This window comes from Pleurodeles waltl, chromosome 7 (genome assembly GCF_031143425.1).
Source record: "Pleurodeles waltl isolate 20211129_DDA chromosome 7, aPleWal1.hap1.20221129, whole genome shotgun sequence".
NCBI lineage: Eukaryota > Metazoa > Chordata > Amphibia > Caudata > Salamandridae > Pleurodeles > Pleurodeles waltl.
Genome location: NC_090446.1, coordinates 943,028,472 through 943,043,094, shown reverse-complemented (window position 1 = coordinate 943,043,094; position 14,623 = coordinate 943,028,472). Strand labels below are relative to the sequence as shown.

The window sequence follows — 14,623 nt, the reverse complement described above, 5'->3', positions numbered from 1 at the left end:
CTAGAGTTGGGTACAGGAGGCAGGCTAGCAGGGTTGGCGTCAAGTCAGTCGTGATTCTCGGTACTCAGGTTCAGCAGGCTCCTTGTCCACTCCTTCCTTTTTGTCCAGCGAAGATCTGAGGAGTTAGTATCAGGGGGTCCCCTAAATACTCAATTCAGGGGGCGTTAAGGGAAGTGAAGGGTAGTAGCCAAAACACGGCATGTAACATTTGTTAGTCACCCCTACAGCATACCTTAGAGCCCTAAGGTAAGATGCATTATATTACATATGATGGAATATCTGCAAGCGCAGATCTGCAACTTCTAAACACTGCATTGCCAAAGGGACAATCTATGGCAAGGACCCATCCTTCATCCAAGCAAAGCTTCAAAGGTATCCATAGAAATGTCTCCTGCGGACCACATTAGCAAAACCACCTTCTCATTAGAAAACTATGGAAATCATGACTGCAAAGAAAAAAAAAAGATCTGAAACTCATAAAGGCATAGAAGACTTAGCTCTTCCCAAGATGGTGTTATGAAGAGAGGGAACTACCAAACTTATTTGGAGAGTTGAATGAGACATAATTCAGTCATACGCAACAGACCATGTAACAAATTAACCTAAGGAAGGTAGATGCAAACACATGCCCAGCTATCTATCACTCTACTTTATCCCACTCCATGCAACTACATGACCATGACACCATATGAGTGGCCTATTCCAAACATGAATGACACAAAAATATTTTCACTGAGACACAGTGCATTCACACATTTTGCTCAATAAATACACAAGCATCTAAAAAGCTTCTAACCTGTTATTTCATTAAATTCCAGGGCACAGAAACAATGCCAAAGCACAGCAACAAAAAGTAATTAAGAGAACAACTGTTCTGCCATGCCAAGTGGGGGAAGGATTAGGAGTAGGACGCTCAAACGCTCTTTGTTCTCTCAAACACTCGCATTTACAGTTGCTTGCTTTTTGTTGTACAGAGAACTTAACTTTTCTGTCTGCAGAGGTTTCAGGAAAGACCCTTGATCTGCAATGCTGAGTAGTAAGCAGTTCAGAGGCTGACAGCTTCAATGGCACTTATCTCACCACACCATTCACACAGATCTTAATTTCTTCATGCGCAGAACATTTTGAAAAGGGTTGAGAAGTGTCTGGTCTCAGAGGGCTTCACTCGAAGACACAAGGACTCAAGGTTGTATTGAGGAACAGTCTTGAAGACAAGCAGTCTGCCTCTTTTATATTTAAGTTGCAGAAGCAGGTCTTCTTCCACACTACTGGGAGTGTTGCCCTTAACCCCCTGTGGCACACAGCAAAAGTTTCTCCCTCCAGTTACAGCCATTCGGCTATATAGGTGTGTACAGCCTCCTCACAGTAAAGGGAGACCTTAGGATATGCTGCAAGGCTTTGTTTATTAACAGTCTTGGAGTACTTGATCCGAATAAGAAGGAACCAATATTGGCAACTTACATTTCATTTGGTAGTGTGCCACAGCAGCAAAACAATTAACCTCCAGGAAGTTGGCACTCTCCATTTGTGAGATGTTCACATCTTATTAGTAAGTCAGGTGATAATGCTCGAGTCTTCTCTCTCCAGCAACACAGACCATAAGATGTGGGGTTCGGCTGGTAGCCATTTCTTATACGTAGGTGTGCAATTCTGGTGTTGCCTTTGAGGTGCTAGTATTGGCTTTTTCCAGATCCAGTGATCAATGAAAGATTCTTTTTGCTCCCTTACACAGTGTGTATGTGTCCAAACCCATACATGTAGTTAACTTCACTAAGGAAGAAGGAAAACAGAGGAACGTTGCATAGGGGCATGAAGGGAGTAGGGGAAACAGCAACATTAACTACCAATAAACCCTATACAGAGCCCTACACTTTAGAGGCTATATGCATCCTGGGGAGACCCAGCTCATATGTACTTCACCTTTCATGCTTTTGTGGGCAGTAATGACAGAATATGTACTTAATATAGCTAAAGAAATTGATATACACAATGAACCAGAGGCTAACTTTGTTGCTGTTTAAAGAAACGGTGTCCTGCCCTGCACCCATGAAAAAGTCTCATTTGGTAATCAAAAAAGGACCCTGTTATCAGATTAAATACAGCCTGGAACTCTGCCTGAAGTACCAAGATTGATTCCCCATGGAGGCTTCACTACATAATGCAAGTTAATTCCCCAACTGTGGACACGACTTACCTCAGGCTAAGGATGTCCCAAATACTTGTTTTTCTACTTGTAGAGACACCACACTAAACAGATACTCTTTCTCACATTTCCAAATAGCTCTTAAAGTAGGTGACATAAAACCAGAAATACAAAATGATTAACACACCAAATGTGTTCATAAGATAATAGCCAGGATAATGACTGTGGTTTTTAAGAATCCCTACCTTCATTTTAGCTTCAATCCACTTCATGCTTGTAGCAGCTGCAAAAGAAGATAACTTGTTTAAAAGTCCAATTGAAGCTGTATAACAGAAATGCTATACATCTTCATTGGTGGGACAGCACACAAAATCAAATTCTTCTCCCACAACAGAGATCCTCTTCATGTACTGCATTCAGATTCTTCTAGTATAATTTTTCCTATGACCCCAACACAGTGAAACACAGTGAAACACAGTACTTTACTCCACCCATCTAACTTACTTCCCTTTGTCCTTTATACTCCTCTCCTTCCTTACCATGAATGGCATATCAGTAGCAACAATTGCAAAAAGAACAAGTGATGGATGAAATGCTGAATAATGTCAAACTTTCACCCCTACTAGAGGGATCAGGGCCTAAATCCATCGTTTTTTATGCTACCCATTACATTCCAGTTTGGATCAAGCCATATGCAATCAGCCTTGACCCTGCTCCCCATGGGAACAGTCCAGCCCGAACTGCCAGGCCAGGTCTTGCCTGTACAGAAAGCAAGCAACCTGGGACCAGTTTCGGGTTATCACCCTCATCAGCCAGGCTAGCTTGACTACAGTGGCATGGGGAGCACGGGACCCATGTCTGGGAATACCTGTCCCACTTGGGACAACAACTGCAAAAAGAACAAGTGATGGTCGGACTTTCACCCCCAGTACAGAAATCTGGGCCTAAATCCATTGTTCTTTTTCTATACTTGTGCCATTCCAGACCATGGCTGGGTCCAAACTGGGGTGATGTGGTGAGCACAATAACAATGGATTAAACCCAGATCTGTGACTGGTGGCGAGTTTGGGAAGTTTCAATACTCCATCCATCATTTTATTTTGTGATATTTCAGTATCAACAACCTTCATCCATTCTCTCCTTCCTTCACATCAATTACATTCTACCAGCAGCACTAAGGTTAATGCTGCTGTATTTACCCCATACAAGAAAACAAAGAAAAATATTGATACTAACGCATCAGATTCTATCAAAGCTCACAAACACAATGCTCATGGGCGATCATTCTTTCTTTTCTTTTTTAAAATATGTCAGGGGGGACCATGGGGGGGGCTCAAAGGGGTTGGGGGGGTGGGGGGAAATCAGCCCCTCTGAAAATGAACCCCCCCCCCCTTTCCAGGGACATATTTAAAAAAAATAAGTACGTTTTACTCCTGGGTGTTAAAAAATAAGTTTAAAAAAAATTAAATGAAACTGACAGGGGGTCGCTCGTGAGCAGGGCTGACTCCCTGTGGCAGAAATTTATTTATTTATTTTTAAACAGATGTGTGGTTTCCCTGGGGGACATGATTAAAATATATATATATATACACACACACACACACACACACACACACACAGACAGAGAGAGAGAAAGAGACTATAGGGGGCAGATACATATATCTTGTGATCACTTATGTGTGTGGTTTCCCTCAGGGCTGCAATTGGCCCCCCAGGAAACCACACACATAAAAGTGATCTCTTTACATTTACATAGGGAGAGAGACTCTCTCCCTGTGGGTGTATGTATGTGTGTGTATATGTACATCTGTTCGTGGCATGTTCCACTGCAGATTCACATGCTATGCACAGGTCCTGCCGTCTAGTGTTGGGCTTGGAGTGTTACAAGTTGTTTTTCTTCAAAGAAGTCTTTTCGAGTCACGGGACCGAGTGACTCCTCCTTTTCGGCTCCATTGCGCATGGGCATAGACTCCATCTTAGATTGTTTTCCCGCAGAGGGTAAGGTAGGAGTGATAGAGTGAGAATAGAAAGATGTTCATGCAATGGCATAGAGATGTATGTACAAAGTTTAAATAAAGGAATGTTTATATACATATGTAAAAATTTTAAGTATAACTTAAACGGCTACAGGCTGCCGGGGAGGAGGGAGGGTGCATGTGAATCTGCAGCGGAACATGCCACGAACAGATGTACACTGGGTAAGTGACATTTTCCGTTCGGTGGCATGTGTAGCTGCAGATACACATGCTATGCATAGACTACAAAGCAGTAATCCTCCCCAAAGCGGTGGTCAGCCTGTAGGAGTTGTCTGAAATAATGTTCTTAGTACAGCCTGTCCTACTGTGGCTTGTTGTGTTGCTAACACATCTACACAGTAATGCTTGGTAAAAGTATGAGGTGTGGACCAAGTGGCTGCCTTACAGATGTCTGTCATTGGTATGTTTCCCAGAAAGGCCACTGTTGCTCCTTTCTTTCTAGTGGAGTGTGCCTTTGGTGTAGAGTAGTTGTCTTTTAGCTTTCAGGTAACAAGTTTGTATACATTTCACTATCCATCTGCCTATGCCTTGTTTGGATATAGGGTTACCAGTACGGGGTTTTTGGAATGCGACGAACATCTGTTTGGTTTCACGAAATGCTGTCGATGTAATACATTAGAGCTCTTTTTATATCTAGTGTATGCAGTGCTCTTTATGCTACTGAGTCTGGCTGTGGGAAGAAGACTAGGAGTTCCACTGTTTGGTTTAAATGAAATGGTGAGATGACTTTTGGTAGAAATTTTGGATTTGTGCGTAGTACAACTTTATGTTTGTGTACTTTTATAAATGGTTCTTGAATAGTGAAAGCTTGTATTTCACTAACTCTTCGTAGTGAAGTGATTGCCACTAGAAATGCTACTTTCCAAGTTAAGAATTGGATCTGACAAGAGTGCATGGGTTTAAATGGTGGGCCCAGGAGTCGTGCAAGTACTATACTAAGATTCCACAAGGGTACTGGTGGAGTTCTTGGAGGTTATGATTTGTTTTAGACCTTCCATGAATGCTTTAATTACTGGTATCCTAAATAGGGATTTTGTCTGTTTATTTGGCAAATAAGCAGAAATTGCAGTGAGATGTATTTAGATGGATGAAAAAGCTAGATTTGCTTTTTGTAGGTGGAGTAAATAACCTACGATGTCTTGTATGGACGCATCCAAAGGTGTTATGTGTTTTGCTTGGCAATAGAAAACAAATCTTTTCCATTTGTTAGCTTAACACTGCCTGGTGGTAGGTTTTCTTGCTTGTTTAATGACTTCCATGCACTCATTTGGAAGATTTAGATATCCAAACTCTAAGATTTCATGAGCCAGATTGCTAAATTGAGCATCCCTGGATTGGGGTGTCTGATCTGCTTTTTGTGTTGTGTTAATAGATCCGGTCTGTTTGGGAGCTTGACGTGTGGTACTATTGAGAGGTCCAACAGTGTGGTGTACCATGGTTGGGGTGCCCACGTTGGTCCAATAAGTATTAGTTTGAGTTTGTTTTGACGTAGTTTGTTGACTAGAAATGGAATGAGTGGGAGAGGGGGAAAAGTGTAAGCAAATATCCCTGACCAGTTGATCCATAGAGCATTGCCCTTAGACCGAGTGTGTGGGTACCTGGACGCAAAGTTTTGGCATTTTGCGTTTTGGTTTGTGGCGAACAGATGTATGTCTGGTGTCCCCCACTGACGAAAGTATTTGGGTAGTACTTGGGGATTTATTTCCCACTCTTGAGTTTGCTGGTGATCTCGACTGAGGTTGTCTGCTAATTGATTGTGAATCCCTGGAATGTATTGCGCTATCAGGTGAATGTTGTTGTTAAATGGCCAATGCCACATTTTTTGTGCTAGGAGGCAAAGTTGCGATGAGTGTGTTCCCCCGTTTAAGTAGTACATTGTTGTCATATTGTCTGTTGACAAGAATATGTTTGTGAGCCAGAAGAGGTTGAAAGGCTCTTAGTGCTAGAGAGACTGCTAGCAGCTCTAAGTGATTTTTGTGCAGCTGCTTTTGCTTGCTGTCCCACTGTCCCTGAATACTGTGATTGTTTAGGTGTGCTCCCCACCCAATCACTGATGCATCTGTTGTGAGAATGGCGCGAGGCACAGGGTCTTCAAAAGGCCGCCCTTTGTTTAAATTTGTGGGAATCCACCACTGAAGCGAAAAGTGTGTTTGGCGGTCTATCAACACTACATCTTGGAGATGACCCTGTGCCTGCGACCATTGTTTTGCAAGGCACTGTTGTAAGGGCCGCATGTGTAACCATGCGTTTGGGTCAATTGCGATGCATGATGCCATCATGCCTAGGAGTCTCATCACAAAACAGACTGTGTAGTGATGATTTGGCTGTATTTTTGGCAACATGGTGTGGAATGATTGCACTCTTTGTGGGCTTGGACTCGCAAGCGCCTTTTGAGTGTAGCTCCCAAGTACTGCTGAATTTGGGATGGTTGCAGGTGTGATTTTTGATAATTTATCAAACACCCTAGTGTGTGTAGGGTATATATTACATAACGTGTGTGATGTTGACACTGTTTTTGAGTGTTGGCTTTTATTAGCCAATCGTGGATATGTGGGAATACATGCATGTGTTGTCTCCTTATGTATGCTGCTACTATGGCAAGGCATTTTGTAAAGACTCTGGGGGCTGCTGTTATCACGAAGGGTAATACTTTGAATTGGTAATGTTTCCCTTGTATAACAAACCTGAGGTATTTTCTGTGAGCTGGATGGATGGGTATGTGAAAATACGCATCTTTTAAATCCAGCGTTGACATGTATTCTCCTTGTTTCAGCAATGGGACTACATCTTGTAGTGTCACCATGTGGAAGTGTTCTGATCGAATGTAGAGGTTGAGAGTCCTGAGATCTAATATTGGCCTCAGCGTTTTGTCTTTCTTGGGAATGAGGAAGCACTGGGAATAGACGCCGGTTCCTTTTTGTTGCTGAGGCACTAGTTCTATGGCTTGTTTGGTTAACAGTGCCTGCACCTCTGTTTGTAACACTGCAAGATGTTGCGATGAAAGTTTTTGCGTTTTGGGGGGAATATCTGGAGGAAACTGTGTGAATTCTATGCAGTAACCATGTTGGATAATTGATAGTACCCATGTGTCTGTTGTGATGTTTGATCATTGATCGTGGAACATTCTCAGTCTTCCGCCCACAGGGGATGTGTGTTGGGGGAAGGTGATGACAAGTCACTGTTTGTTGCTAGTGGCTTGCTTTGCAGATTGGAATTTTCCCCTGGATTTGGGAAATTGCCCTCTGAAGGACCCTCGAAATCCCCCTCTTCGTTATTGTGTTTGGTATGAGGGCTTTGTTTGTGTGGTGGATGGTTTGGAGGGCTGTGGCCTGAAGCCTCCCCTATACTGAGGCTTCCGAAATGTCCCTCTGTATTGGGATGAATAAAGCGCTCCCATCGCCTTAGCAGTGTCGGCGTCTTTTTTAATTTTTTCTATGGCTGTGTCCACCTGTGTGCCGAATAATTGCTGTTGGTTGAAGGGCATGTTGAGGTCAGCCTGTTGGATTTCAGGTTTAAAATCTGATGATCTGAGCCATGCATGGCGCCTAATGGTAATTGCCGTATTTATGGTTCTTGCGGCTGTATCAGCTGAGTCTAGCGCTGATCTTATCTGGTTATTTGTTATCGCCTGTCCCTCCTCTACTACCTGTTGAGCTCTCTTTTGGTGTTCCTTGGGGAGATGTTGAATAATGTCCTTCATCTCATCCCAATGAGCCTGGTCGTATCTAGCAAGGAGGGCCTGTGAGTTTGCTATGCGCCACTGATTGGCTGCTTGTGACGCTACCCTCTTTCCTGCTTCATCAAACTTTTTACTTTCCTTATCTGGATGGGGTGCATCTCCAGAGGACTGCGAGTTAGCTCTTTTCCTCGCGGCGCTGGCCACTAGCGAATCTGGGGGCAGCTGTTGCGTAATAAACACTGGGTCTGAAGGTGGGTGGTTTATACTTTTTTTCTACCCTTGGGGTTATAGCCCTTCCCTTAACCGGATCCTGGAATATCTGTTGGGCATGTTTGAGCATACCCAGGAGCATGGGTAGACTTTGGTATGTTGCGTGTGTTGAGGACAATGTATTGAATAAAAAGTCGTCCTCGAGTGGTTCAGTGTGCATGCTTACATTGTGGAAAGCTGCAGCCCTAGCCAAAACTTGTGTGTAGGAGGTGCTACCTTCAGGTGGAAAGGGCTTAGATGGATAGCACTCTGGGCTGTTGTCTGACACAGGGTCATCATAAAGATCCCATGGATCTGTGTCTTGATGCGACTACATAGTGAGTGTGGGAGACTGTGCAGTGGGTGTAGCAGGTGGAGAGACAGATCGTTGAGGAGAATGAGGAGGAGACTGGGCTGGAGAAAACTGGCGTGGCAGAGATTGCTCTCTTGGCACTTTAGCCTTTGGCTGATCAGTGTCCATACGTCCATGGAATGCCAGCTTTCGTTTAAATTTGAGGGGAGGTGCTGTGAGGATCTTGGCAGTATCCTTGTGGATCTGTATCCTGGCTTGTCTGTGTCATCAAATTCCTCCATTTGTTGAAGCTCTTCCTCAAATCTATGGCTTTCTTTAAGCTGTTTTGAAAGTCCATGCTCCTCTGTGTAAGATTGTCTTTTCGGCTCCAAAGCCGGTTTCTTCGGCACCGAAATGCTCGGGGTGGTAGTAGGCCTCGGTTCCGAAAGGGACTTTCGGGGTCTCAACTCGATAGGTCGGTGCTGTACTTTTTCTGAGACTGTGTCTCGACTCGAGTCGGAAGAATTTGATGCGTGTGTGGCCTTTTTCGGTGACGAAGGTGTTACTTGGTCACCCCTTGATTTTTTTCCGGGTGGAGCCATGGCCTTCCGGCAGTAGCGTTCCCGAGGCCTTCTGTTTGGTCTGGGTCGGGGCAAGCGTACTTACATGCTGGCCCGCTGTCGGTGGTCGGTCGACGTCAGATTCATCCGAATCGGATCCTTGAATGGAGATGGCAGTTTGGATCATCTCCTCTTCATCCAAGTTGAGGCGTTCGGTGCTCTTGGACGCCATTTGTAGCCTTCTCGTCCTTCGGTCTTTCAAGGTCTTTTTGGAACGGAAGGATCTGCAGGCCTCACAAGTATCCTCTTGGTGATCTGGTGACAAACACAGATTACAGACCCGATGTTGATCTGTGTAGGGATACTTGGCATGGCACCGAGGGCAGAATTGGAACGGGGTCCGGTCCATGAGGCTTCGACAAGTTTGGCGCGGGTGCCCCGAAGGGCAACCAAAGGTGTGTGTCCGCCGGTACCGAGATGTCGATGCAAGATGGGGCGCGATCGAGAACAATACCGACAAATTTTCGGTGAATTATACGTTTTCTGAATCGAACAGCCGGAGTGAAGAGGAACACCTCCGAACACGATGGCAGAAAGAAAACAATCTAAGATGGAGTTGATGCCCATGCGCAATGGAGCCGAAAAGGAGGAGTCACTCGGTCCCATGACTCGAAAAGACTTCTTCGAAGAAAAACAACTTGTAACACTTCGAGCCCAACACTAGATGGCAGGACCTGTGCATAGCATGTGTATCTGCAGCTACACATGCCACCAAACACACACACACACACACATATATATATATATATCTCTCACACACTCGTCACCTCAAAGCAAAAGTATAACGCGATGTAGATGACGAACCGCGGCTCATATCCACACTGCGTAGTTTATTTAAGTTTATAGCAGCATGTTCAACCCAATGCGTTTCGGAGCCCTCGCTCCTTGATCACGGGTTTGGGTAGTCATTTTTCATCCCACCGAAATAGCCTATGCGAAAACTTAATGTGCTCATGAACACTGTCATACTTTTCAAAAACGTGTTGCCCATTTTGTAACATCAAATGTTCATTTGTAACCTTATCCCAATCGTGAAACCATATAAAACTATTGAAAATAAGCATGTTTAAGAGCTGAGTTAAAAGTTAATAACTATAAATAACTATATTGCGATTTTCACTTTTTAATCGCATCCATACAATATACTGTACTCCTAAAACATGAAAAACTGACATTCGATCCATCTTGATCTTTTTCAAATTAGATCGGCATATATATATACACACACACACATATACACACACACACATACATATACATATATACACATATACACACATATACACACACATATATATATATACATATACACACATATACACACATATACATATATACACATACATATATATACAAATACACATACACATATACATATATATACATATACATATATATATTTATATATACACACACACACACGCCACCAGTTGTCTCACAGTGCGCATCTCTTCAAAGCAATGCGCATACCCCAACCAATACGTTTCAACTGCTGCTTTTAGGCAGCAATAAAAAAGTCAAGCTAACTCTTGTGATTATGTTTATGCTAGAGAAAGATCAGACTTTTGTCTAGTGGTAGTTTTGATGCCTTAAAGTAGTGCAGAAGTTTATATGCTGCAAATATCAAATCTGTATGTTATGTGAATATCTGAGTGGATTAGTAAAGCCAGCCATTACCTGCGCTATAATACAAATGAAATGTATGTGAAAGGGGGGTTATGGAGAGATGAAGGGCACATTTGCTGGGTGGTAGTGAGGGAATTTGAAGAGGAGGCAATGGGAGTGGAAGCCCCAAAAATGACTGTTGGACTGGACGCCACAGGCGCTAAAGACTAACAATGGGTGTGTGGCAAGGTGAAGTAATAGTGTGACTTTTTTGTTTTTTTCAGTGTCTTCAGAGAAGCTGCTGATTGAGGGGGAAAAAGCTACGGTAAAGTGACTCACCTTTACTGTTGCACACATCTCACACACACCAGCAATTTTGTGACTTTCTATATAGGCTACTGTTTTAGAGAGACAGTTCAGCCAGTAGCAGAAATGACGTATTGTTGGATGACTGCTGCTCAACCACTAACTCGGGTTATGGAGGACAGCTCTGACGTAGGATCAGAGACTGAGACAGCAGATACTGAGACAGCACTGGAGGGATCGGACAATGGAGCAGACTCTGGGAGTGATTTTTCAGTTGGAGGAGTCCCATCTGACAACAACTCTTCTTGTGATTCTGAGGGAGGTGATGAGGACAGTCGTGCTGTCCCTTCGCAACTTAGTTCAACCGCAAATTCCATCGTCCATATCATATTGTGGAGACATCATAATTATCTATCACAAAATATGGTTTTGTAATGCGGACACCTGAGCCTTTGGTCCAGGGCTCGGCGACAATATAAGGAAACCTACCAAACTCAGACATTTCTGGAAACTAGACACCTTGGGAGAGTCCACAGATGTGTGGTCTGTGTGGATTCCCCAAAGTTTTCTTACCTAGAATACCCTGCAAAGATGAAATGTTGAATAAAAAATATGTTTTTGTGCATTTCCATCACACAAACTAAAGGAATATGATGGGATCCATAAAATTCCTACCACCCAGTGTTTCCCCACCTGTCAGCTGTCCTGATAAAAACACTAGCCCACCTGAGTGCCTGTGCCGGAGTAAGGAATGGATCACCCCAGGTTCAACAGTTGCCCTCATGTAAGGACTAACATTGACCGCTGTGTGATCCATTCCTGTCACGGGCACTAGGCCTAGTCACATAAGTGAGGTACCATTCTTATTGGGAGACTTGGGGAAATGCTGGGCGTAAGGAAGTTTGTGGCTCCTCTCAGATTCCAGAACTTTTCACGTACGAAATGTGATGAAAACAAGCCAAGTTTTGAGGTTTGCAAAGGATTCTGAGAGACCGAACATGGTGAGAGCCCCACAAGTCACCCCATTCTGGATTCCCCTAGGTGTGTACTTTCAATAAATGTATAGGTTTGGTAGGTTTCTCTAGATGCCGCCTGAGCTAGAGGCCAAAATCCACAGCTAGGCACTTTGCAAAAAAAACATCATTCTTCAATGGAAAAATGTAATATGTCCATATTGCGTTTTGGGGCATTTCCTGTCGCAGGCACTAGGCCTATTCATACAAGTGAGGTACCATTTTTAATGGGAGACTTGGGGGGGGGGGGGGGGAACACAGCCTAGAAGAACAAGTGTTATTGCCTTTTGTCTTTTCCTACATTTTTGCCTTCCAAATGTAAGACAGTGTGTAAGAAAGAAGTCATTTTGAGAAATGCCCTGTAATTCACATTCTAGTATGGGGACCCCCGAATTCAGAGATGTACAAATAACTGTTTCTAAACTCCTTATCTTGTGCCCATTTCGGAAATATATAACTTTCATTTATACCTACTTATCACACCTTATATTTTATCAAATGAATTGCTGTGTACCCTGTATACAACGAAAAACCATTGCAACTCATTAATTGGCTCGGAGTACCTTGGGTTCTTGATGAACCTACAAGACCTATATATCACCGCAACCAGGAGGATCCAGCAAACATAACGGTATATTGTTTTAAAAAATCTTTCATAGTTGGAAAAAGTTACTGAAGAAAACAAAGAAAGGGCTGGGTTTTTTCAAATCAATTTCAATATTTTTTTTTTATTTCAACTGTTACTTTCTGAAGGAAAATCTTTAAGGATCTACATAAATGACCCCTTGCTGATTTCAGAATTTTGTCTACTTTTCAGAAATGTATAGCTGTCCGGGATCCACCGTTGGTTCTCACCCATTTCTGTCACTAACTGGAAGGAGGCTGAAAACACAAAAAAAAGTAAAAATGGGGTATTTCCCAGTAAAATGCCAAAACTGCGTTAAAAAGTTTGGTTTCTTGATTCAAGTCTGCCTGTTCCTGAAAGCTGGGAAGATGGCGATTTTAGCACCACAAACCCTTTGTTGATACCATTTGCAGGGGAAAAAAAGATGCTTTTCTTCTGTAGCACTTTTCCCCCCTTTTCTCCCAAAAACAAAAACACATTTTAGCTGTATTTTGGCTAATTTCTTGGTCTCCTCCAGGGGAACCCACAAACTTGGGGTACATTTACAATCCCCAGAATGTTGGGTAAAATAATATGCAAATTTGTCAAGACACAAAGTCATGGGGGTCTAGGCCCAAATTACTTCAAGTAGCCAACAAAAGGGCTCAGCACTAGGGGGCAAAAGGCCCAGTAGCTAAGGTGTTAAAGAGCAAATGTGTTCAATTATGTAAGCTGAAAGCTTTAATGAACGCATGAGTTTCATAAAATAAACACAGTCACAGAGTTTCAAATTAATTCGTTTTCATCGCATCGCATTAAGCCTTGGAGTTTCATAAAATAAACAGACAGTTTCCAATTAATACGTTTTCATCTCATCATATTTAGCTTTCATCTTTCAAAGCTGCTTAAAAATACTCATAAAAAACGATAACTAAATTTTTAATCACCAGGAAAAGCTTTCAAAATCAAGGAGTAAACTACTGTCAAATTCCAGTTTTATGTAGAGCCCTGGCATCAACTGTTTCATCTGTTCCATAAAGAAGATCCGCATAGCTGTTTTGGAAAGAATTTGTATCATTTGCTGTCCCTTGACAGCAGAAGTGAACAAATGCCTGGAAGGCAGCATGACAATGGTAATGATGAGTATTCAGCAGTGAGTAACAAACCTACTTATGAAAACCAAAGAGCCAGAGGTTCTGCTAATCGGAGTAAAGCACTCTAAGCCAGTGGAGGAAAGTCTTCCCAGGCTTCTTAGAGCTCGATGAAATACCAAAAATATTATCTGTCCCTTTCAAAGACAGGGACAGGTGTTATGTACTTACAGATCACACATACTGATTGCAATTTGCGACCACAATATTTGTAATGTAGACTAACGTATGTACGAATAGGTTGGTTGCAAAAAAGGATTCACAATTCAACCTATAGCATTAATATTCAAGAGAAAGGTCACAAATTGTGAATCTCTCTTACTGGATGCAGTCACTAAGATGGTGACTTGCTATGGGCAGCAGAGCACTGCGTCTGTAATCGCCTCTCTATAAAGAGCTTTTTTTTTTTTTTTTTTTTTTTAAATGCAGCCCATATTTTCCTTAAAGCAAATAAGGCTGCTTTTAAAAAGATACGTTTAGATAGGTTACTGCCTATACACCCAAAAACATATTTTTAACATTCACAAAGAGGAGGGTGCCCAAAAGGACCCCCTTCTGTTTGCAAATGACTTGCAGTCGCAAACCATTGATAGTTAATCGCAATTTGAAAGTGACACTCTGAACATGACTAAATTCAAAACTCATTTCTAAACCTATTTTGCGATTTGGTAATTCTTTACTGAATTGCAAAATGAGTTCAGTGCATACCAAAAAACAGTTTAGAGGCTGCAAAGTGTCTATTTCTATAGTCCTATTCAGATCAGTGGAAAGTTCACCTCACTGCACACTTAGTAGTTTTGTGTATGTGTTTTGCACTAGATTTCTGTTAGGCTGAACCAGTCAGTCAGTTCAGTCGTCCTTTCAATGGACAGTTTCCTGATCGTAAAAACAACTTCTCACCTGAACATCTTTCTAGCCAAACAGG

At 42.6% G+C, this 14,623-nt stretch overlaps 1 protein-coding gene across 4 annotated transcripts in view; it reads right to left on the bottom strand.

Moving 5' to 3' along the window:
- The window catches only part of UBLCP1 (ubiquitin like domain containing CTD phosphatase 1), a 179,684-nt gene that overhangs the window by 124,825 nt on the left and 40,236 nt on the right, over window positions 1-14,623 (bottom strand). For all 4 annotated transcript variants that reach the window (XM_069199661.1, XM_069199663.1, XM_069199662.1 and 1 more), the window contains one exon: window positions 2,389-2,426. In XM_069199661.1, the coding sequence (XP_069055762.1) occupies window positions 2,389-2,426 (38 nt within the window). The remainder of the gene's footprint in view (window positions 1-2,388; window positions 2,427-14,623) is intronic.